The sequence below is a fragment of the Zalophus californianus genome, chromosome 4, assembly GCF_009762305.2.
Source record: "Zalophus californianus isolate mZalCal1 chromosome 4, mZalCal1.pri.v2, whole genome shotgun sequence".
NCBI classification, from domain to species: Eukaryota; Metazoa; Chordata; class Mammalia; order Carnivora; family Otariidae; genus Zalophus; species Zalophus californianus.
Window position 1 is genome coordinate 115407908 of NC_045598.1, and position 26610 is coordinate 115434517.

Here is a 26610-nt window from a genome sequence, read left to right on the forward strand (position 1 = left end):
ACCTGACAAACTTCCAGTAAAAACCATGGGTGCAGAGTCTCTAGGGGGATGCCTGAGCAGAAAAATCACACAAATGTTGCCACATTTTTGCTACTGGGGAAAAAGTACGCTGTGTGACGCCCACAGGAGGGATAGAACATAGGAATCCTAACATGGATTCCTCCAGATCTATTGTGTCTCTGAAATAAATCCCAGCCATGAGAATGACTACATGCTGAGTCCCTTGAGTCCTTCCGCTGAGTCTCCTGACACTGTGTTATCACTGAAATTCAAAGAATTCAGAACTTTGTATTTTCCATCCATAATGGCAATTACCTGAGGAAGGCATTTCATAATTATTAGATGAATCAGAAGTTGAAAGCAGAGACAGCATTCTGTTCTCTAACAATGATGATGAAATTGGTCATATAAGTGAAATCTCAAACTCTGAGTCTTCAGATGACTGTATCATAAATGGATTTTGTCAAACTCAAGAATCAATAAGTGAAAATATATCTCTAAGGACAAAAAAAAGGAAATACAGTATTCTCACTTATTTAGCTGTTCAACATGAAAGCCTTCGACACAATATTTTGCAATAAGAACCCGGACCATTCCATTTTGCTAAAAGGACATGTGATAGTTTTCTTTCATCTTTCATGATGTTTGTGCATCAAAATTCACTTACTACAGAAAGATTTACCATGAAAAAATTCTTTTTTTTTTTATTTGAGAGACAGGGTGCATGCGAGCAGGGGGAGAGGCAGAGGGAGAGGGAGAGAATCTCAAGCAGACTCCCTGCTGGATACAGAGCCTGACACAGGGCTCAATCTCACGACCCTGAAATAATGACCTGAGCCAAAATCAAGAGTCAGACGCTTAACCAACTGAGCCACCCAGGTACCCTAACCATGAAAAAATTCTTATTAGGATTTCTAATGGTTGTTTTTCACTATTTCTTTATTCATAATTCTGTTAATTATATGTAAAATGGCCAAATATATGTTTTCTAAAAGGTCCATGCAGCAAATTGTCATGGCTATTTTTCCTGACATACTGAAGGTTAAATAAGTATAAAAAGATTGAAATTTTGCATAAAAAATATAAGACTACTAATTTACTGAGTCAACAGTAATTGAGTATTTCATTACAATTCTACGCAAGTCCTAAGAAGAACCATTTGCAGAAGCAACCCAGCTGAGGCAGTTGCATGCAAATACTGGCTGAGGAGATCCCTCTGGCAGGTGTATCCCTACACTGGAGATGGAGGTATCGGCCCAGCAGAGTCCGATGACACAGTATCAGGAGTCTTCAATCAACTCTTATTGCTCACCAAGAAACCTTCTGTTGACAAACTAGTTTCTGTATAGGTTCTCCAACAGATAAACAATGTCTTCACTAAACAAAGAGAGTATTTGGTTTAAGAGCAGTGACATCTCTCATTATGAATAAGTAAGTTGGGGGTGCCTGGGTGGCTCAGATGGTTAAGCATCTGCCTTCGGCTCAGGTCATGATCCCAGGGTCCTGGGATCGAGTCCCGCATCAGGCTCCCTGCTCCTTGGGAGCCTGCTTCTCCCTCTGCCTCTCTCTCTCTCTGTCTCTCATGAATAAATAAATAAAATCTTTAAAAAAAATGAATAAGTAAGTTGGCTTTTTCATAGTAAAAAAGAATTCTGTCTGGGAGTGGGGGGGTTGTTTGTTTTAGAAGTACATTTCCTAACCTGAGAGGGCAGCTCCTCTGGACCTGCAAATTAGGACCCCACAGAGAATGGTCTAATTACAAAACATTACAAAGAATGGATCATATTCATTCTTTTAGATAAGATCTTTTCTTGTTTTCTTTAAAGAAGAATTAAAACCTTTTCTTCTGAAACTGTTCCAAAAAACAGAAATGGAAGGAAAACTTCCAAACTTGTTTTATGAGGCCACCATTACCTTGATCCCCAAACCAGACAAAGACCCCATCAAAAAGGAGAATTACAGACCAATATCCTTGATGAACATGGATATAAAAATTCTCACCAAATTCCTACCCAATAGGATCCAACAGTACATTAAAAGGATTATTCACCACGACCAAGTGGGATTTATCCCTGGGCTTCGAGGTTGGTTCAAAATCCACAAATCAATCAATGTGATACAATACATTAATAAACGGAAGAACAAGAATCATATGATGCTCTCAATGGATGCAGAAAAAGCATTTGACAAAGTACAGCATCCTTTCTTGATCAAAACTCTTCAGAGTATAGGGATAGAGGGTACATACCTCTAACACTATCATAAAAGCCATCTACGAAAAACCCACAGCGAACATCATTCTCAATGGGAAAAACTGACAGCTTTCCCCCTAAGGTCAGGAACACGGCAGGGATGTCCACTATCACCACTGCTATTCAACATAGTATTAGAAGTCCTAGCCACAACAATCAGACAACAAAAAGAAATAAAAGGCATCCAAATCGGCAAAGAAGCTGTCAAACTCTCACTCTTTGCAGATGATATGATACTTCATGTGGAAAATCCAAAAGACTCCACCCCAAAACTGCTAGGACTCATACAGGAATTCAGTAAAGTGGCAGGATATAAAATTAATGCACAGAAATCAGTGCCATTCCTATACACCAACAAGACAGAAGAAAGAGAAATTAAGGAGTCGATCTCATTTACAATTGCACCCAAAATCATAAGATACCTAGGAATAAATCTAACCAAAGAGGCAAAGGATCTGTACCCAGAAAACTATAAAATACTCATGAAAGAAATTGAGGAAGACACAAAGAAATGGAAAAACATTCCATGCTCATGGATTGGAAGAACAAATATTGTGAAAATGTCAATGCTACCTAGAGCAATCTACACATTCAATGCAATCCCTACCAAAATACCACCCACTTTTTTCAAAGAAATGGAACAAATAATCCTAAAATTTGTACGGAATCAGAAAAGACCCCAAATAGCCAGAGGAATGTTGAAAAAGAAAAGCAAAGCTGGTGGCATCACTATTCCGGACTTCAAGCTCTCTTACAAAGCTGTCATCATCAAGACAGTATGGTACTAGCACAAAAACAGACTCATAGATCAATGGAACAGAATAGAGAGCCCAGAAATGGACCCTTAACTCTATGGTCAACTAATCTTCAACAAAGCAGGAAAGAATGTCCAATGGAAAAAAGACAGTCTCTTCAACAAATGGTGTTGGGAAAATTGGACAGCCACATGCAGAAGAATGAAACTGAACCATTTCCTTACACCACACACAAAAATAGACTCCAAATGGTTGAAAGATCTAAGTATAAGACAGGAGTCCATCAAAATCCTAAAGGAGAACACAGGCAGCAAGCTCCTCAACCTTAGTGGCAGCAACTTCTTCCTAGAAACATCGCCAAAGGCAAGGGAAGCAAGGGCAAAAATGAAGTATTGGGACTTCATCAAGATAAAAAGCTTTTGCACAGCAAAAGAAACAGTCAACAAAACCGAAAGACAACCGACAGAACAGGAGAAGATATTTACAAATGACATATCGGATAAAGGGTTAGTATCCCAAATCTATAAAGAACTTATCAAACTCAACACCCAAAGAACAAATGATTCAATCAAGAAATGGGCAGAAGACATGAACAGACATTTTTCCAAAGAAGACATCCAAATGGCCAACAGACACATGAAGAAGTGCTCAACATCGCTCGGCATCAGGGAAATCCAAATCACAACCTCAATGAGATACCACCTCACACCAGTCAGAATGGCTAAAATTAACAAGTCAGGAAACGACAGATGCTGGCGGGGATGCGGAGAAAGGGGACCCCTCCTACACTGTTGGTGGGAATGCAAGCTGGTGCAACCACTCTGGAAAACAGTATGGAGGTTCCTCAAAAAGTTGAAAATAAAGCTAACCTATGACCCAGCAATTGCACTACTGGGTATTTACCCCAAAGATACAAATGTAGTGATCCAAAGGGGCACCTGCACCCCAATGTTTAGAGCAGCAATGTCCACAACGGCCAAACTATAGAAAGAGCCAAGATGTCCATCAACAAATGAATGGATAAAGAAGATGTGGTGTGTGTGTGTGTGTACACACACACACACACACACACACACACAATGGAAATATTATGCAGCCATCAAAAGGAATGAAATCTTGCCATTTGCAACGACGTGGATGGAACTGGAAGGTATTATGCTGAGCGAAATAAGTCAACCAGAGAAAGACATGTATCAAATGACCTCACTGATATGAGGAATTCTTAATCTCAGGAAACAAACTGAGGGTTGCTGGAGTGGTGGGGGGTGGGAGGAATGGGGGGACTAAGTGATGGACACTGGGGAAGATATGTGCTATGGTGAGCACTGTGAATTGTGTAAGACTGATGAATCACAGACCTGTACCTCTGAAACAAATAATACATTATATGTTAAAAAAAAAAAGAAGATAGCAGGAAGGGAAAAATGAAGGGGGGGAAATCAGAGGGGGAGACGAACCATGAGACACTATGGACTCAGAGAAACAAACTGAGGGTTCTAGAAGGGAGGGGTTGGGGGGATGGGTTAGCCTGGTCATGGGTATTAAAGAGGGCATATACTGCATGGAGCACTGGGTGTTATACACAAACAATGAATCATGGAACACTACATCAAAAACTAATGATGTAATGTATGGTGATTAACATAACATGAAAAAAAAAGATCTTTTCTTGTTGATTTTTGTCTACATTTACCACAAGATACTTTTATAATTGTTCTTCTATTCTGAATACCTAGAATTTGTTCTATCAAACATAGACTTTTCGGAGTTCTTAACCTCTTAAGTAGCACAGGCCAAGTGAGGGAGAGGAGAAACATTCCATTTAGTAGTTACTGACTTCCATGAAGGTTAGCATAATCTATTGTTAAACAGACATGAAAAAAAATTTTAGATGATTAAATGTATTAATTTCTTTGAAAATGTCAAGGAGAGATGCTTTCAAATGTTATTCTACATTAAAAGTAAAAGGGCACTCACCAGTTTACCCCATCTGCTTCTACCCAGGCAAAGCGGTACTCATTGACCCGAAGCATCAGCTGCAGACACCCAGCAACACACTGCACATACTGAGAACTCTATGCAAGAAGAAGTATAAGGTTTTAAAATTGGAAAGGATTTAAAGACATGAGATCATGCACATACAAAAAGTCTGGATTTTTTTACTGAGTTTCTTATCATCAGAACATCCAAAAGTCCCTACTATTTTTTCAAAATCAATCTCCATTTTTGTTTTTCTCTCTACCTTTTAGAAATGCAGTTGATTTTCTCTGCCAAATTAAACTTACATAGTTCAAGACTACTTAACACACAGGGAAATCAAGGAACAAAGTAACTATATCTTTGATAATGGCTTGTTAAATGTTATCTTGCAATGTTTCACTTAGTCCTGAAGACAGGCACTATAGATAATACTGCTCTTCGTAACGGCAGAAATATCAAAGAATGACAATAAAATTAAAAAGATAAAAGTGTATGCTTTGAGACGAGCCTATATTTAAATGGTCTGAGGTGAGTCACTGAACCTTTCCAATACTCAATTTCTTTGTCCTTAAGAAGGATGATGCCCCCAAGCATACCAAAGGGGTACTGCTAGGATTAAGTAATTCATTTAGCATACAGCTAGCCATTTTGTAGAAATTCAATAAATGGGAATTTAGAAATATATATATATACACCATATAAGGAGTCTAATTAAACATTTGAAAAAGACCTTTGCTCTACAATTTTTAACAACTATCAGTTCAATAGTACCATTCTACGGAAACTGTGCTTGAATCTGGAACGTGAAATAAACAGGAATAATATCCCCAGGAATAATGCAGGCACCTCCATTTTAGCAAAGCTAATAGCAACACCTAACCTGGGTTCTTCTCTGAATATTTGCCATGAGCCTAGCATCTATAAGAACCGAGAGACAAGAGGGATTTTCAGGCTCTAGCCTTAAAGAACATGCTAATAAAATAAAATAAAAAGAAGGAAAGAAAGAAAGAAAGAGAGAAAGAGAGAAAGAGAGAGAATCAAGAATGTTATAAAAATTCACACCTAATATATACGATGCTACTAAGCTCTGTGTTTTAACTCCAAGTTCATTAAAACCTAACACTTCAAGGAAATTCTAGGCATTCAACTACAAAAACACAAAGATATAAGTACATTTGGTGGAATTATCAAAAGTTATCAAGAAAAGGTTATCTTAGATTTTACCTAGAAAGTAGTGAACATAGTTTCCCAAAAGTGCTATTTATCTAGTAATATAATTTGCCTGGAAACTCAAAACAGCAGAAATGACCAAAAAAAAAAAAGTAAATTTTCAGCTCTAAAACAATCTTCCATAATGGAAAAAAAATATGTTATTTCTTCCAATTAAGTCAGCATGTAGTAATCCTTTGTGAAAGACGAATTCCATTTTTCTTGGTTAGAGAGATAGCCTAAGCAAGGTTTCTACATATAATGAATAAAAATGCAACCTAGGGCACTGTCTCCTCTTCCATTTATCATCAATTTCCTCTCAACACAAAAATGTCTTGGTTCACTGGAGGCCTTTCTTTTCTGTGTCCATTCTACTATACTATGTTGAAATACAGGATACGTTTCAAATATGGATTCTTCACGGTCAGAGAGCTTCCAGATTCACATTCTAAATGTGCTTATTAAAGATCCTGGTTCTAAAACTGCACTCGCACCTATTATACATAATGAAGCAGTCCAAACACCATTCCAGAAATCACTTTCAAAGTATATACTGATGGCAACACTGGCAAATGACTGAATTATTGCCTTCAATTAAACAAAACAGATTATATCACTTTATTATCTTTCACTCACATGTGTCCTATTACTCTCACGTGCAAAATTACTCAACAATTTTTTTCTAAATACTCAGTCTTCAATCAAGCCAACAGTCACCATCTCTACTCCCAGAGAAAGGTAATTCAGTACTGCTGGAGAAAATCATACAATCCTGCAAAGCCATCAAGCAATTCTGGTCTGTTCTCTCTGCCACTCCCCAGTCACCCATACTCACCACTACCCTCCTGTCCTACTCTCTTCCCTCACTCGCAGCAGTATGAGCAAATATACATACCACCAGTTAGAGATTCGCCAGCTGCCAACATCTCACCCCCCAACTGATCTACACTTATGGCCATTCTTGCCTCTCTCTCACTGAGGAGACCAGCAGACTTATTCCTGTCCACACCCTCAGCCCCAGCAAAGTCTATACCCCATTCCTCCCACATGATGTTCCGTCTATCAGACCCCTCTCTACATCCGCAGTCTCTGTTTGATAGGCTTCCTCTCCTCAGCCTCTATATGTATTCAATCCTTTCCCACCTTAAAGCTGTCCCTAAGCCTTGTACCAACCTCTGCATCTTTCTTCCTCCCAATACATGAAGGTTTCTTGAAGGAATTATCACCAAACTTTTACCTCTTTTGTATCTTATCACACCATTAGTATGGCAAATTCTAGGATCACCACTGACTTTAAAATGCCAGTTCCAACAGTTACTTTCACCTGAGAACCAGACCTGTATCTCCAACTACTAACTGAACAGCTCTCCCGATTCTCTTCGCCGTCTGAATTGACTCACCTGCTGCCTGGTTAACCTAGATCAATTGTTAGATAAATTGTTAGATCGTTAACTCCTCCACCACGAAAGAAAGGCAGCTGTATATAGTATGGTAGTAGTATAGTAGTATATAGTATATAATCATTAGGAACAAAGGTTCTGGAACCAGCCTGCCACACTCAGCCACTTACAAACTATGTGACCCTGAATGAGTTTCCTATCTATAAAATGGGGTTAACAGGACAAATCCCATGGAATGTCGGTATAATTTCATCAGTTAACTTATGAAAGAGTTTTCAATGGTACCTGTCATATAATAGTCAACAAACATTTGCTGCTGCAACTACTACTGTATTCTGATTTCTCCAGATGGAATTAATCATTTCCATGTGCCACATATAAATCTCTATTTGTAAATTCCTTTGTATGAGAGTGAGTGTGAGTGTGTGTGAGTGTGAGTGTGTGTGTGTGTGTGTCTCAGTCATCCCTATTCGACCAGAGAGCAAAAGAGGAGTTTTTTTTTAATTTATTTATTGATTTGACAGAGAGAGACACAGGGAGAGAGGGAACACAAGCAGCGGGAGTGGGAGAGGGAGAAGCAGGCCTCCTGCGGAGCAGGGAGCCCGATGCGGGGCTCGATCCCAGGACCCTGGGACCATGACCTAAGGCATGACGCTTAATGACTGAGCCACCCAGGTGCCCTGCAAAAGAGGAGTCTTTCTTAATCTCAGCATTTAAGCATAGTACCTGACAAAAGAAAAAAGAAAAAAAAGACAAACAACCCAGCACTTTAAAAATGTTTGTTTGCTAAATGAATAAATATTCATTCCACTTGGATTTATTTTTTATCATGCCATTTGGCTTTATGAGGAAAAAAGTAAAACCTAAAGTTTTAAGATATATTTTGTCCAAGTGAAGTGATTTTTGTTTTCTGCCTAGTAAGATACTATTTAAAAAAAAAAAAAGGACAAAATATAGAAGCCCCCTTATCCTTTCCCTTAAGCTCATTTCCACTTCCATGAAAATAATATAAAAATGTACTACTATCCTCCACACTGTTCAATGTAAACACAATCTTGATCTTTTCCTGCTGTATATATTTCTCTTTTTTGCTAGATTTCCTCTTATATTAGGTATTCTTGAAATAGCTGTAATTGCTAATAGAAAATCCTGAAATCTCACAAGATTTCAAAGACAAACTGAACAAGAAGTGAATGACAGAGAAATAGTCTATCTTACAGGACAATATCAAAAACTGCCAAACTGATGAAGTAGTATTTGAGGTAATCAAACACTGCTCCTTCCAAACAGAAATGTCACAAGAAAGAATCAAATAAGGAAGAACATCTCTGTGCCTTCCCTTGAAGCTGTATACCGGAGCCTCACCTTTTCCAGCTGACCTCCCCCTGACTCCTATGCTCAGAACTCCGAAGGACATTGCCTATATGATCCAGCTTCTGGGTCCTAGACTTGACAGATAGTATGGAACCTCAATAATATTTGTGTACATGACTTTCATTGACCTTAATTTTACATGAAATTCTTTGTACGTATTTATGATAAAATATCCAATCAACGGCCACCTGGGTGGCGCAGTCGGTTAAGCATCTGACTCTTATTTGGCTCAGGTCATGATCTCCGGGCTGTGAGATCAAGCCCCATGTCAGGCTCCGTGCTCAGCAGGGAGTCTGCTTGAGATTCTCTCTCCCTCTCCCTCTGCCCCTCCTCCCACTTTCTCTCTCTAATAAATAAATATTTAAAAATAAATAAAAATAAAAATCTTTTTTAAAAAATAGCCAGTCAATACAGAATGGCATAAAATAAAACCTTTTTATCACCCCTCAGTACCACTAAGATACAATCACTATTAGTAGATTTCTGTGTAAACTGCAGATTCTATACATTATATGTACATCTTTTTTTAAAAAACACAAATAAGATTATACTATAACTTTCATTTGCAATTTTCTTTTTCCATTTAAGAAATCTTATACTCCATTCAGCATTTATTGGGTTGCTTATATTATCTGGTATGCAGAAGGGACTTCACTTTATTTTCAAATATATTTGTAGCTAGAATCCAACCAAAGATGAAGAAGCCCATTTGCCCTTGCAGTTCTAGTAAACTGTTTGACAGCTACAACCCCAGACTGCCTGGACTGTCAGAAACTAGAAAGGGACATAAGGCCTCCATCATTTTAAGTTCTCAACTAGTCCCCAGAAAGGTTCTACAAGTCTGTATTCAATATTCATTCAACAAATGTTTACTGAGTGACTGCTATGTGTAAGACGCTGTTCTTGCACTTGGACACACAACCATGAACAAACAGACCTCAATCTCTTCCATCAGGGAGCTTACAGTCTAATGGAGAAAGAGGAAAAGCACACAAAAACAGCTAAATTACAGAGCGTACTGGAGTTTGACAAGTTCAATACAACAAAAATGCCATTAAGAAAGGAAAACAGTAAGAGGGGAGGGAGGGTTGGGTTAGTCCGGTGATGGGTATTAAAGAGGGCACGTTCTGCGTGGAGCACTGGGTGTTATGCACAAACAATGAAACATGGAACACTACATCCAAAACTAATGATGTAATGTATGGTGATTAACATAACAATACAAAATTTTTTAAAAAGGGAAATAGGAAATGCAGAGAGGGAGACATGGGTGCTCTTTTAAGCAGGCTCCTTAGAGAGGGACTCACTGCTGAGGAGACAAGTGACAGAATGCCAGGAAAGGAAAAAAGTAAGCCATACAGCAATCAAAGGGAACAGCACTAATGCTGCAGGATGGCAGATCCAGCACTATGCACTGACAAATGCTGCCCTCCTTCCCAGGTCTGCTCTACGCCATGGGACTCCCCATCTTAATATTCTTCAATGGCTTCCCCCTGCCGAGGAAAAGTCCTAAAACCCTATGTGATCGCTAAGGCCCTGAATACCCTGGGCCTGCCTGCCTTACCTCCCCACTCTCCCTACGCCTGCACCCCTACAGCACCACCGGCTCTCCCCTATCTGCCCATGTTCTCCACACACTTCCCTCCAGTGCAGGCACAGGTCTCATTCCTCCGCTTCCTCAGGAAGCCTGAGCAAACTGACCCCAGATGAGACCCCTCACTGCACACTCTCAAAGAACCTGTGCTTCTCTCTTACAAGCATTGCCAGAAGGGTACTAAAAGAATCACAGTGTGTAATTACTTGTCTAATGCTGTCCTCCCTCAGATGAAGCCCTATGTAGGCAGGAGTCCTGCCCATCCCGTTCAGTGCTATGCTTTCACCACCATGCACTGTCCCTGGTTGGTACTCAATACGTATTTCTTGATTGAATGAACAAACAAAATAAATAAACAAACTTCATATCTTACACAAATTCCAAATGAATGGGGCTCTAACAGATATGGTTCCATAATTAAAAGTTTGGCCAAAATTTTTATCCGAATAACAATCCATACTGCAGAAATATATACAACATAGCACCATTATCCTATTTCTTTTTGGAGCCAAAATTAAATCTGTTTGGTAGTATGGATCTTATATGATTGTCTAGTATTTTCTTTTAATTTATCTCAATTTGAAAACTAATATAAATTGCTAGTCAATTCTGGCTGTACCTTATTATCATCTATTTTACTAGAAAATATTTATGGTAAAAGAGCTTACTTAAGCCAGATGATAATTTTCATTTAAATTACTAAAGTAGGGGTCCCTGTTGGCTCAGTCAGTTGAGCATCTGCCTTCGGTTCAGGTCATGATCCTCAGATCCTGGGGTCCTAGGGTAGAGCCCTGCATCAGGTTCCCTGCTCGGCAGGGAGTCTGCTTCTCCCTCTCTCTCTGCTCCTCCCAACTCCCCACCCCCATGCTGTGTTCTCCCTCTCTTTCTGTGAAATAAATAAAATTTTTATAAATAAATAAATTACTAAAGTAATTCACTTCTCCATTAACAAAAAATCACCTGTATTTGGACTGACTTAATAACAACAACAAAATACACACACACAATAAAGATATTTTAGATACTCAATGCATTGTTTCCTAAATACTATTTGTTTAAATGTCATCCAACCAGAGTTCTTCCTTAAGGTAAAGGTTTTGTTTTTTCAGGAATCAAAATGTATCTTCTAACCTTCACAACTAATCAAAACACTGTCAAAAAAGAAATTAAAAATGTTTTATAAAAATAACTTATTAACACATTTTTCAAAGCACTTTTAAAAAAATTAAAATTAAAAATAAAAGGGAAATATTATGATACCCAATTTTTCAGATGAGTATTAAAAAGGAGATATAATTTGTTGAAATTAAAACAGTGGGTTAATCTTGGATTGGCCCTAGGAATCCACTCTCTTCATGGTTGAACTACAGTTCTCTGTGCTGCACCAGACATCCTGGGCTGAGAACTGGCCACAACATGCCCTCTCACTGCAGCAAACCTCACTGCTAAACTATTTTTACTTCTCAACACATTTAAAAGAAATTTTCCAGTGTTGCTGAAATGCAAACTCTCTTATGTTATGGTGGAATAATCACATCATAGGGAAAATAGCAACTGGTAAAATTCACTTTCGTGGCAAATACGATCTCAGAAATCCATATTCTGCAGAATTACAAAGTAATTTAAGAACTAAGGAATTAGAAAGCAGGCAGGCAACAAAAGATAAACATAAAAATTAGTGATATTGTACCAAAGTAAAACTAATGTTATTAAAACATTTATAGACATATTTTCAATATTCATCTTCATAATGCTGGGATTTAAGTACAAACTAAATAAGAGCAAAAATAATACTCACTAAAATTTTGGAATCGTGCACACTTAACATGCTGCATTGCAGTAAAAAGCACCTGTCCCACAGATAGTAAAAATGCACAGTACAGTGGAATTGAAGCAGCAAGTCGAACTTTTCAAACACATAAGTGACTAAAAAAATAGATTCCAGAAGCCAGTTTTACATGAAATGGAGGACTGCTGATTTGAATAAACCCAAAAGTATTTATGTTTCATGACAATTATATGATCTTTTCTTGTAGAACTAAAAAGTGAGTGTGCATATATGTGTGTCGTTTTTAATTCTATCACAGACATTCACTTTAAAAAATAACACAAGACAAAAAAAATAACACAAGACAATGTAAGTGTCAGTAAGGACTGGAACAACTGGAATTCTCATACTTTGTTGAGGGACACATAAGTTGATTTAGAACACTGATTTGCAGTATCTACTAAATTTACATATACCTTACAAAGCAGCAATTCCATTCTAGAATTAAGTGCTCCAGACGTAAGTGATTACAGCGATCACATCTACAAAAGCCAGGTACAAGAAGTTCATAGCAAAATTATTCACAATAGCCAAAAACTAGAAGTAACCCAAAATATCCATTAATAAGATAATAGAAAATATTCGTTCAATGAATTACTACATGGCAATAAAAAGAATGAATTTCTGTTAAATGCAACATGAATGAATCTCAATGGCACAATATTGGCAAGAGAATTCAGACATGTAAGAGTTCATGTTTTATATGATTCCACTACAGTAGAGTTCAAGAGTAGGTAAAACTAATCACTGGTAACAGATACCAGGAAAACAATAACCTTGGTGAGAGTTTAGCCAAAGGAAGGTACTGAGCAGGAGGACACAGGACATATAAATTCATTTAGCTGAATATTTAAAAATCTGTGCATTTTACTTTGTGTGAGTTAAGATGTTATAAAAAAAACTATACAGTGGTTAATGAACATAAAAAATTAAACTAAATTAAAAAAAATTTTTTAAACCAACAAGAATGAAAAGAAAAAGAAAAAAGACAAAGGAAGAAAGGGAAAAGTGGAGAGGCTCTGCCTATCAGGAGTTTTGCCAAATTATCTTTGGCAAATCACTTAAAATCTTCAACTGTTCTATCATCAATAAAGGGAAATACCAGTCCTAACAAATTAAAGGGAAAAAACCTCCTCAAATCTGAACTCAAATCAGTTCTACAAAGCACAAAACAACCACAAGGTTTATTACCTCATATGCAGGAACTAAAATATATATAAGCTCAAGAATTCTCTTGAAGTTTGGCTTACTCAAAGAGATCGTCTAGTCAATACTTATAAAATACCAAGATTAAATTAATGCCTAAATTAAGATAATTTAGTCTTAGACTTTAACCAAAAAAAAAGTAATTTCATTATTAATTTACAAATTTCTAACTCTTCTTCAAGCATTGCTTTCAACCTAATTGGCTCAGTCATGTAATGAGATTCTTTACTACACAGAAAAATTGTGAACTTGAGAAAATATTATTTACTTTATGAATTACCGCTTTATATACAACTTCCAAGAACACATCTAATGCACCATATTAGATTACTTATTATCAGTGCTATGCTTTGACAATGATTTGTAAAAGAAAATCTTATACTGAAATACCTTATCACTTTACTTTCTTTTGTATTGCCAGAATATACTTCCAGACAGTCCTTCCAAAAATCTGATTAGAAAAATAAAACTCACAGATTCTTATCTTCCCTCCTTAATGTTCATTCCGTGCATGTATTTTAATGATCCCCAATGTTTAAAATGCATTAATTTTGTGGCAAGAAGATAAAAGGCAATTAAATAACGAAAATCCTCCAAGAATTGCTTTAGGTAAATAACAATGGTCTTGAAACTTACACAGTCACATAACTGATTGTGAATTCCTTTGAGTCCTCACAGACTTCACAGTTCACCAGCCAGAGCTGACTACAGTTAAATAACAGGCCTGAACTATATGAATTCCTGACACAGCCCACTTATTTCTGCTACTTGCACAGCACTTTTGGGTGTACTTAATAACCAAGTGGTAAAGAACTAAATCATTAAAATACTCTGCCTCTTCTGGAAGACTGAAAAGTGCCACATCAGCACAGCATTAAATTAAAAACAAAGCCAAAACAGTAAAACTATTTTCATATTAACAAGGATATTAGAACTGCCACAGAAAACAATTTAAGTTTCATTTCTCTCATTCTAAAATGCTGTTACAATGTGCTAAAACATGCATGAATCTTAAAAACATTATGCTAAGTGAAAGAAGCCAGTTATAGACAACCAACCACATGCTATGTGCTTTATTTTTATGAAATGGCCAGAAGAGACAGAAAGAAAAAGAGAGACAGTAGATTAGTGGTTGCCAGAGTTTGGGAGTGGGGAGTAGGAATGAGAAATGGCTGTTAATGTGTACAGGGTTTTCTTTCTGAGGTGTTAAAAATGTTATAAAACTAGATTGTGGTAATGGCTATACAACCCTGTAAATATACTAAAATCTACTGAACTGCAAATGGATGGATTTTATGGTGTGTGACATATATTTTGATTTAAAAAAAAAACTTAAAAATTTTAAAAACTAAATAAAATTGAAAATTTATTTCCTCATTTGCACTTACCACCTTTCCAAGTCCTTAATAGCCACAAGGGGCTACCATAATGGACAGTTCCAACATCATGGAAAGTTCTGATGGACAGAACTGCTCCAGAACATTAAAAGGCAAGATGAAATAATGAGAACCCAGCAACTTCATCAAGTTACTTACTATCAATGAAACAATGTTTATCTACCAGTAACTAATGCCAAACTGGATCCCCAACAAAATAGCCAGAGATCAAGACATAGTCAGATGGGGAGGTCACCTTGTTCCCTCCTACACAAGTATAAGTGAAGCTGGACAGAAGAAAAAGAAAACAAACAAACAAGAAATTCCCAGATCCTTTCTAAATCCTGCAAAGCTTGAGAGAGATCACAGTATTCATCTTTTTATCAGGGCATCAGCACTAATCAATGTCCACAGCTGTGCAGCTTCCTCAGAACAGAAGACTTGAGTACTCACATTCGAGACCCAGTAAAGAACTGAACAGTTGAAGGTAAGTGCATAAGATTTGGTGTCATGGATTATTTTCATCTTCAGGCAAAGACAACAGAATGCATGGTCAGGAAAGTCTACTAATGTAAGGTCATTTAAATAAAAATGTTTGTAATGATCCACTCATAACTTACAATGATGCTTCCGTGGCCATTTTAAAGGTAAGACTGTTGAATCATTCTTATTTCACATTTTGCGGTATAAAACTTGTGTTTGTTTTCTACTGACATCAAGTGGCAATACTGTGTAATGCAATTTTCCAAACTGCTTTTCCATGCTCTGGGAAAACCTAAAGGGACTTTAAGATGTAATACCAATCAATATCGGTACAAGGCTGAGCAGGCTATGCGACTTGGGGAATGCCTAAAGACCCAGTGCATTTCTGTTGCCTCAAAAGGAATTCTCTTGGCAAGTAATTCCTTTCTTTGGGGTTTTTGCCACTCATTACCTGAATGACTTTAGGCAAACTGGTGTTGCAATTCTGTGCAGCCTCACTGCTCACATCTACACAATGTGGCTCACAGTAAGACCTAAGTCAGAGAGGGAGTGTAAATATTCAAGGAGATGTAAATGTAAACTAAAGAAAGCAGTGCCAGGCACATAGTAAGAGCTCAATAAATATTAGTTACCAATTCAGATTCCCCTATTAAATCATATCAGAGGAGAAGCTACCACCTTATGCTCAACTTATTAAAGTCTGCATTCCAAGTTGATAGCCATCTGAAAAAGTAAGAACCTTCAGGAAGAGACAGCAAGTATGTTTAAGTGTGAAGGGTATGAAAGGGAAGAAGGTCAAAAATCAAAGGCCATCTTTTCCTTACTCACAATTACCTCTGATACTAATTCTGTTTGGGAGGTATGTGTAGGAGTCTACCAAGTAAACCACTCTTGACTAATTTACTGCCAATTCAATTAGTTAGTTTTGTTTTTCTAATACACTGGACAGAAAAGAACAAGATAAGAATGTCATGTCACCAGAGCTTGCAACTCATTATGTAAGTTTTAATAACTTACAAACACATTAACAATCAAATAAGTTTATAAGATATATAATTCTGAAAACACCTTTTTTAAAAATTTATCAGTAAGTCTACTACATGAATTAAATAATTTTTCAAAATTCCAAACCCGTAAAAATTCAAGTCACAAAAAATAAAGATTCTCAACTTAAACATGTGTGCTTATGACTGAATATCTAGACTTCCAACCTATCACCTCCTTACCCCACTCTGACCCCAAGATTGCTCTTCTAGTTCTGCACCTTGTTCTGGTTCCTCTTCAGAAGGTTAATAGCCATTTTCTGACCTAACACACTATTTGTCAAATCCTTCAACCCCTGCCCCAAGAGAAGCCTTGCTCTTGGCTGTGAAAATGGGTGCTGCTGCCATCTACAGTCTCAGAGCACACAAACACATATATTCCAAGCTGATTACGGAAGTACTGGTAATTAATATGGATATTAAATGGCTCCTACACAGCTTCATTTAGGTCTACCACCGGTAGGTGGTAGACACTACCCTCTGAAGATGCCTTCCAGTTTCCCAGAGATATTGCCCACTAATGAAGATAGATGCACCTCACCTACATTTCTAACTTTCTTTTTCCCTATCTTATTCTCAATTGGCTCTAATCATGCCAACCCTTACTTGTCCAAACTTACTGCCAGTTCTTGAAGTATTCAGAATATAACAAAGATAAACTGTTCCTAAATGGGGACGATAAGTCCAACCAAGAAGGGAACTTGGGGAGACGTGATTAATTTTAACCTTTACCCTTTTGGCTCTAAAAAACGTGGTGAGAGTATGGCCAAAAAAAGGGGCAGGTGGGGGTCCCGGCCAGCATACAGCCCCACGTAAAGCCTTGAGCAACACAGTGCAAGTAATGAGTTTTAATGCCATCAGGTAACTGAACTGTTTTCAACTCCTTGACACACTGTTCACGTATCTGTTAAACAGATATTGGATAGGTTATCAAATAACTGAAGCCTGAAGAGAGTAACTTTATGATTATTCACTCCAGCTGTACATCTGAATTCAGACTCTTGCCTTGATTCTCAGGTCTAAGATAAAGGACCTGAAAAGAAGAGCAACAGGGAAGAGCAAGTCTCCTGTCTACCAACAGACCATAAATATTTATATATACATAAATATATAGTTTTTACAATGCTATTAACCTAACTGAAGGTTAATATGGATTTACATTTGGGGAACTAGTAAACATCTTTAAAATTTTAAATGACTCAAAATAAATTATATTCATGGTGTTAGGAGGCCAGTGAATTAAGAAGGAATATACTTACATCACTTGAAGAGACTGTTCCTGTTTCAACAGCGACACCGCTACCACGCAGTTTCTATTACGAAATAAATAACTTATTACTTAGTTTTGTTTTTAATTTTTATCCTAATTTATCAGCTTATGAAAGGGAGCTAAGCCAATTTTATAAATTTTTTTCCTAATCCTACTTAATGGAGTATCATCAACTAATAAAAAGCATGGGGATGACACAAAATATTCTAAATATTACACTCTTTCAGATAACTTAATTAAAAATGGAACAATAATAAACTGAATACTAAGCTCCAGCTAAATTTCATAAATGAAGCTGGTGCAAATTTCCAAGCCTCAGAATTTACTTACTGAATTGTTTTTCAAGTAAGATGACTATCTTAAGCTGAACTATCTACATTATATTCTGTGGCAAAGCTTTCAAAATAGGTGCCTAGTAATGGGAAGATTCTACACAGAACTTAAAATTAGATTATTGACAGCAATCCTAGCAAGTTATAATGACAATCAGAATTTCACATGTTATATTAATGTCTAAATGACATATAGAAATGACTAAAGAAAAGTTAAGGTAGAAAGTCAAAGGCTGAATGTGCAAGAGAAAAGTAGTAATGAATTTCTGAAAGGAAATTTTTATTTCGTTTTATTCAAACTAATTTTTTTATTATCTACTAACTGCCAGGCATGAGGCCCCCCGCAACCCATATACAGTGCTTAAACTACCAAAAAAGAAAAAGCTCCTAAATGTCACTTATATAAAGTCAACAAAATATCCAAACTTGCAACTAATTTGGACTTTTGAAAGTTTATTTCTATTAAAATTATGAAATTGTGGTCCTTTTATGAGGGAGAAAACACTAAAAATAGAGAAAGAGACCTTCCAGATACAGCACTCTCACATGACATTTAAGCAAAGTAGCAAAGAAAATCCCAAATAACCCTTTGTTTCATTCTTTAAACAAGAAGTCTATAATTTGATCCTGATAGAAAGCTTTGCAAGAAGTGTCTGCCCACATCAAGAGACAGTGCAGTTCAGAACCCAGCAGAAGCAGTGACCAGACTCTGAGAAGCAAAGCCAGATGGGGCCTGGGCACCCTGAAGAGTCACTTTGTAGCAGGACTTGCAAAGCAGAAACACCAAATCATAACTACAGAAAGCCAAAGACTTTGTGATAAAAAGAACGCACCAGAAAGATAAAGAAAAGGTCTTTTAAAGCATTTATCTAATACCAAGGAGCTCAGTTCTAATGAAAATTGTTCTAGACACTGAATATTTTGCTTCCACTAGTGATGATAAAGATATTTCCCCCAATTCTTGCACACAGTTATAACCAGAGTTAATCATTCCAAAAGTAACAAATCATCTGCAAGGCACAATACAAATGTTATTCTTGTGAAGAAACAACCCAAAATGTTAGTGGCAAACTACAGTATGTATTCTATCCTACCAATTTTCATTTTATGAATCTACTTACGATAGAGTCTCACTACCATTACCATAAAGCTAATAGCTAAAGCAGATTGAAGTTTGTTCAAAGGAAGAACTAATTTCAAAAAAGAAAAAAGAAAAGGAGGGGTGAGGGGAAGGTTAAGCATTCTGTTCCTAAATGATACACACCTAGAAATTTAAAATCTCATCTTCATACACTTATTTTTCACGTTCTAAATATTATGTTTTTTAAATACCTCACAATTTCTGTAAAATCTGCAAATTTGTGGCTCTTGTAAAAATACTTTTAAAAACTAAGCCAGGGGCACCTGGGTGTCTCAGTCAGTTAAGCGTCCAACTCTTGGTTTCAGCTCAGGTTGTGGGATAGAACCCCGTGTTGGGCTCCACGCTCAAAAGAGAGTCTGCTTCTCCTCTCCTTCTCCCTCTCCCTCTGCCGCTCCCCCTGCTCACAAGTTCTCTCTATTTCTTTCTCTAAAATAAATAAATCTCAAAAAAAAAAAAAAACTAAGCCAAACAGACTATAAAAATTTATGCTACTGATATAAAAAACACTTAATTATGTTCAATATGCTCCAAAATATCCCTATCCAAATATAAAAGACAATTAGACTTCCCTAAAAGGCAAGCAATGATAAGGCAAAAAGTAAACCCAAGTAAATGTCATGGTGTCTCTCCTATGCCTCAAATTAAAATCTATTAAAATGTCACTGAAATCTGAATTATAACTTTCTAAAAATTTATTTCAAATAGACATTTATTTGTAATCTAACAATGACAACACACTAACTACCAATATTATTTTACTGGTCCCATTCCTCATGTAAGCCATCCCCACACCAAAATCTCATTCTCTTCTACCCTTTCTTCCCCAGAATACTCCTTCACCACCCCCCTCATTTCACTCCTTCTCTGAGGATTATTCCCAGTCTCCCCCTTACCACTAATATTAGTCACTGGAAGTCGAAAGGAAGAACCACTGAGCCACCATAAGTGTCCTATCTTTTGCCTGTTCTAGGGAACCATGAAGACAAAAACAGAAAACCTGTCATTTTCCCGATCATTTAACCAGCAAGCTATTTCCTTCATGGAGAAGTAGAGCTAGAGAGGTCTGAAAGCAACCAAGATGACCATTAAGCAGCCTTCACGTTTAACCTTAGGCCCAAATGTTCTATCCCACAGTGACACAGTAAATCCTGGGAAGGTGCCAATGTGCAATGGTTACCTTGCAGCTGGACCGAGCAGCTCCAGGCTTACCCAGAGGCACCTGGAAGCCTAGTATGGACTCTTGAGCAAAACCAGAATAACTGGATTGACCAATGATCTGTAATGTGCTGTCTGTAGTTTAAAACTCCCCTGGCAGCACCCAGAGCCAGTTTGTTTATTGGTGTAATGAGTCAGACAGCTTGGCCTGGTTCTGTGACCAGAAGGACATAAACGATCCCACTAGAAATTTACGAAAAGCTCTCCCCAAACCCAAAACTTCCTGCACAAATCTTGGAGATTCAAGGTCCCCAAGGCAGACATGGGAGCTGCAGCTGAAGTCTCTCAGCCCGAAGCGTGCCTGCACTCTGTCTCCTGCTATACCGTTCCTTTTCCCTTCAAACAAGCCTAACATGAGTATGCTGTCTGGAATTGTGCAAATTCCCTCAGTTCTCCCACCCGTGTGATCTTGGTAGCCAACTGGAAGGAAGAGACTCCCTGCCCACTGAAAAGCATGAATGGAAAATCCCAAGTGGCAAAGACAGAAAGGTTTGAGTTGAAGCTAGTTGAAGAAAGAAAAAGTGAAGCATACTACCAAACCTAAGAGTAGTTTGACTTACTTATCAAGTTCAAAGTGGCATTATTTTAATATAACTTTTTTTGTAATTTCACTAATAGGTTAATATGGGTGTCACATTCCTTTCAAAGATACTAAAAAAAAGTGTCTTTTACCTGTGAACTCAGCTGAGTTTTTATCCAATTGAAATAGTAATTTAAGTCACTGCCTTCCATTAGTTCTTTCCCCCAAGCTGCTAACTTCGCAATAATTCTTGCTGCCTGAAAAATAAGAAATGTATTTGAATATTATGTTGATTCTAAAATCACATCATATACCTTAAAAAGCAGGACTCACAACCACTTTGCTGTGATTTTTTTCAATCCTCAACTCCTCCAAAATAAGTTTGTATTTCATTTTTTAAAATACATCTTGCAATATAGTCAAAATGTATTTTTAAATAGTTCCTTTAAGGTGAAACAAAATTAGTTATATTTTAAGAATTTCATGACATTCCTTGTATTATTCTGAGTTCCAAAAGTAAGACTGGGATTCATTATAAGACCAGCGAAAATCAAAGGAATCTTTTTTTTTGGGAGACAATAATAAGTATTTTTAATGAATTTGTAGATGTTGATATTCAAAAATCTGCAGACTTCCACCAAATTGCTTGCCAGAGTTCAGAGCAATGTCTACAACAAACTGCCAGCTGCGACCTTCATTCATTCCAAACCCCCTGTGAGTCCTCATGCTTAAAAATCTCTATCTTAATGGGGCGCCTGGGTGGCTCAGTTGTTAGGCATCTGCCTTCGGCTCAGGTCATGATCCCGGGGTCCTGTGATGGAGCCCCGCGTCGGGCTCCCTGCTCAGCGGGAGGCCTGCTTCTCCCTCTCCCACTCCCCCTACTTGTGTTCCCGTTCTTGTGTCTCTGTCAAATAAATAAATAAAATCTTTAAAAAAATATTAAAAAAAATCTCTTAGTATAAAATACATCCTGCATATTAAATAGCCATCTCTCCTCGCTATAAACCATTTCTCCTCATCTAAAGATTTCTCAGGTTTCTTCAAGCTATAAAACTAGCGATGAATTTTTTATTAAATAGGCAGTATAAGAATACATATAACAAACCATCTGTTGTACATTTTAAATACCTTACAATGTGTCAATTATACCTCAATAAACCTGGGAAATATACACACACACACACACACACACACAAAAATATAGGCAGTATAAAACACTACTTCTCCACACACAAACCCAATTTAATATTCTTTCAGTACTTTCTGAAAGAAAGTCACCATCAAAATTAGGAAGTCATTTAAGCCATGTATCCAGACAATAAAAACAAGTCTCTACCATTTAAAAAATATATATATATTGGTTTTTTAAAAAGTATTCTTTAAAATATAGTTTATTTCAGGGGAGCCTGGGTGGCTCAGTCGTTGGGCGTCTGCCTTCGGCTCCGGTCATGATCCCAGGGTTCTGGGATCCAGCCCTGCATTGGGCTCCCTGCTCAGCGGGAAGCCTGCTTCTCCCTCTCCCACTCCCCCTGCTTGTGTTCCCTCTCTCACTGTGTCTTTCTCTGTCAAATAAATAAATAATCTTAAAAAAAAAGAAATAAACTATTTTCATGAGTCCTCCTTGATTTCTCTTAAGGTTTTATAATATGTACAATATATGAATAAACTCATACATAAATGAATATAGATATATATGGAGAGAAAGAAAGAAGACACATGTTCAGAAAAAAAAAAAAACTACTAACAGTAGTTCTTGATTTTAAAAGTTCAAAGACATCTACTGAAATGAATAGCCTCAGGAGCTCCCCACTGCAGCCCACTCCACGCTGGGAATAGAAAAGGCTTGTACAAAGATTTATTCTCTCAACTCTCCTCTCATACCTTCTCTATACTCCATAAAAGACTGTTCAGTGTTAAGGCTTCCAAAGATAGCCTTTCAGGGTAAGTTTAAAACAGGAGTGTGTTTAAGATATTAAAAAACAAGTAATTACTAAATTAAAATAAAAATTAAGCACCATAGCTACTTCTAAACAAAATTTAATTTCTGTAGTAAAATGTGGTTAATCCTGTCACAATCTAAAGCTCTTTTCACATGCAATCTAGCAAAGGCTTTCATGCTAATGAACTCAACAAATACTCTACAAAACTTTAACTGTATCAAAGCAACCCCATCTCCTTTGTCTTCCCAATATCCCCACATTACTAACCATCAATAAGGAAAATTGGAAATTTTAACATCATAGCCTTTGCTCCTCTGGGAACTGGGAGGTTACCAAATCATAAATAGCCCAAGTGTGTTTCTTCCCCAAATCAGAAATTTGACCAATTCAAAATTTACCATATGAACAGTAAAGAGATCCTGGCGATTCAACATTGGTAGAAAGTAGGACCACGCAGTGTTCTTGCTGCGTTTAGCATAGTCAAAGAAAATGCTAACCCGCTGGTGATTTTCCTAAAAAAGAAAAGAAATGATATCACTGCTTTTTACTATCGTGTACTGCTTCTCAACCTTTTATTCTGTGTCCCATCAGTCAGTGTGTTTTCTTCCTCCAGTTGTTATTATGGGTCGGGGTGGTGAGGGGGGCAGGCATAGACACTTTAAAAATAAAATCACTTTTGGGGGGTGCCTAGGTGGCTCAGTCAGTAAAGCAGTTAAGCACCTGACTCTTGATTTTGGCTCAGGTCATGATCTCAGGGTTATGAGACTGAGCCCTGCATTGAGCTCCACACTCAGTGGGGAGTCTGCTTGAGATTCTCTCTCCCTCTCCCTTTGCCCCTCTCCCCTTACCCAGCACACACACATGCACAGACGCATGTTCTCTCTCAAATAAATAAATATTTAAAAATATAAAATAAAATCACCTTTATTATGATTAGCTTTAAGTCAAGTGAGCCAAGCTAGCAGATCCCAGCCCTGCAGGGAGTAGCAATCTAAGTTACATTTCATCTGAGCCTGCACCTCTGACCTGCCCTTTCCAGTGTTTTTTCCACACAAATAAAATCAGGTTACTTCTAGAATATTATGATAGAAAAATCAGGGCAGATAAAGATAGCAAAAAACAGCATATAACACTAGCAGAAAGACACAGGATTTGAGGAACGATTCTTAGCTCAAAACATGCATACTCTACCTCTCACCTAAATTTTACCTGCATTTCACTGGCTCAAAATACACTTTCTGATTAATTAAATGAATATGATTCTAAGTAGCAGTACTTGGTAAAACACAAAAAAAACACATACACAATAATTTTCAGATCAACATTTAATTCTTTTTAAATATATTGTTTTTAATCTTGGTCTTTGCAAACAGTTACCTATTTGAGGAAAAGACTAACATCTCCTTAAGTAATGAATCATTATAGTTCAGAATAACAACTGCAAGTTATGATGATTTTATCAACGGACTCAAAATTTGGATAGGTCATCATTTACTCCATTGGTGGGTTATTTCCCAAGTTAAAACTGTAATTATCATTGCACATAAATGAACGAAGTACACTAAATACAGAAAAAACAAAATATTTTTACATTTTACATAAGTTTAAAATTCATCTTCCTTGGGGTGCCTGGGTGGCTCAGTCAGTTAAGTCTCTGACTCTTTATTTCAGCTCAGGTCATGATTTCAGGGTCCTGAGATCCAGCCCCGCGTGGGCCCCCCCCCCAGCAGGGAGTCAGCTTGAGACTCTCTCTCTCCCTCTCCCTCTGCCCCCTCCCCCGCTCTCTCTTGCTCACTCTCTCATTCTCAAATAACTAAATAAAATCTTAAAAAAAAAAAATCATCTTCCTTGACTAGTCCTTTGTGGTTTCAATTTCTGCTTAAAAAGGTATCTTCCAGAGGAGGAGTTAAGATGGTGGAGTAGCAGGGGGACCCTGAGCTAGCCTCATAGCTCAAACACAGCTGGGTCAACCAAATCATTTTGATCTGAGGATTAAGAAAACAATCTGCACAACTGAAGGGACAGAACATGACAGATGCAAAGTTCAGAGACATGAATGGGGGAAAGAAAAGCCACGGTGCCCTGAAGGGGAGGGAGCCCTTTTAGTGGAGGGAAGTCAGGGAGAAGGAGAAAGCAGGGGAGAGAGCACTGTGTAGGGTTCGCACAAGATGCTGCAGTGTGCGGATCCCGTGGGTTGCACCAGGAGAGAACACTCCCCTTTTTGAAGTACACTTGGAAGAGGGTGCATTGCCTCTCCAAGGAGAAAAGGCCCACCGGGCACCTCAGCAGCCGTTCAATAGCCAGGGACAGACGTGTACACAGAGGACAGATAACCTGGTCTGCAGCTTTTCCTGGTGCACAACAGACTCCAGCCATCCTGCATAAGCCATGTAACTGCTTTTCTGGGACAGAACAGAACAAGGCACCAGAAGGCTCTCCACCGGGGGGAAGGGGGAGGGTCCAAGCCCTGCCCAGCCCTTTAAGATTTGGAGTTTTGAATCCCAGCCCCTTGCCAGAGATAAAACACAGGAGAACTGTGATGCCAGGCGGGCAGGGGTCTGATGAAAGCCTGGGACACAAGAGGGGAGATTGTTCACTATACTGTGAGGACTTCCTGAACAACGGTAGCTGCGAGTTCCCCTTTTGGAGGATGAGAGGGCAGGGTAGCACCATCTGCCACGTACACGTACACACACACACACACACACACACACACACACACACACACACACACACACGTACACACACACACACACACGTACACACGTACACACACACCGCCCACCAGCACCATAGGACTTCAAAGAGAAACACAGTGCCTCCAGTGGAGGCTGGAGTCCCCTACACCAAACCCCACCTCCCAGCACCCACCAAAGGCATCCTTACAAGGGCAAGTCTGACTGTGAGCCAGCCCAGCAGGCCTCTCCCTCAGAAGACCAACACAGGCCCGCTGTGTGTGCCAAGTCTACCGATCAGAGAGTGCTCCAAAGCATCAGCTTCAGTTCTGGTGGAAATAGGATGAGGCTTTCTTTTTTATTATTATTATTTTTTACTTATTTTACTTTTTTTTTTCCTTCTTTTTTCTTTGATATCAGGTTTAGTTTTTTTTCATTTGTTAGTTTCTTTCCTTTCTCATTTTTTGGATCAGGCTTTTTTTTTTCATTTTCTTTTCTTTTTTTCTTCTTTCTTTCTTATTCTTTGGAATCAGGCTTATAGTTTTTATTTGTCTGTTTGTTTTTTTGTCTCTTTTCCTTTTCTCTTTTCTTGGATCAGGATCCTTTTTTTTTAATCAGGCTTATCTTAACAAACAAATCAAAGCATACCCAGTTAAAAGTCCAAACACTCCCCAAGCAAGGAGGAACTCTACAGAATACCAACCTGTGGTATAGAGCTGTCAAAACACAACAGCAGAGTATACAGAGAATATACCAGAATCACCTCCTGAAGTGCCAGGCCCTAGGCAGTGTATGACTCCTTTTTAATATAGTATTATTCTCAGGAGCAGGAAACATAACAAGCTTTCATAATATGCAAAAGACAGAAACCTAGACATAATGACAACATGGAGGAATTCTCCCCAAAAGAAAGATCAAGAAGAAATAACAGCCAGAAAAAAAAAAAAAAAAGAAATTAACAGCCAGGGATTTGCTCAAAACAGATATAAGCAATATATCCAAACAAGAATTTAGAAC

General features: G+C 37.8%; 1 protein-coding gene across 5 annotated transcripts in view; it reads right to left on the reverse strand.

Moving 5' to 3' along the window:
* ATP6V1H (ATPase H+ transporting V1 subunit H) overlaps nt 1–26610 on the reverse strand; it is a 124043-nt gene that overhangs the window by 78080 nt on the left and 19353 nt on the right. For 4 of the 5 annotated variants that reach the window (XM_027610497.1, XM_027610466.1, XM_027610474.1 and 1 more), the window contains exons 5-8: nt 23317–23430; nt 21131–21235; nt 17760–17813; nt 4985–5082 (exon numbers count right to left, since the gene is read on the reverse strand). In XM_027610497.1, coding sequence (XP_027466298.1) covers nt 4985–5082; nt 17760–17813; nt 21131–21235; nt 23317–23430 — 371 coding nt within the window. The remainder of the gene's footprint in view (nt 1–4984; nt 5083–17759; nt 17814–21130; nt 21236–23316; nt 23431–26610) is intronic. The other variant, XM_027610489.1, reaches the window with a different exon arrangement.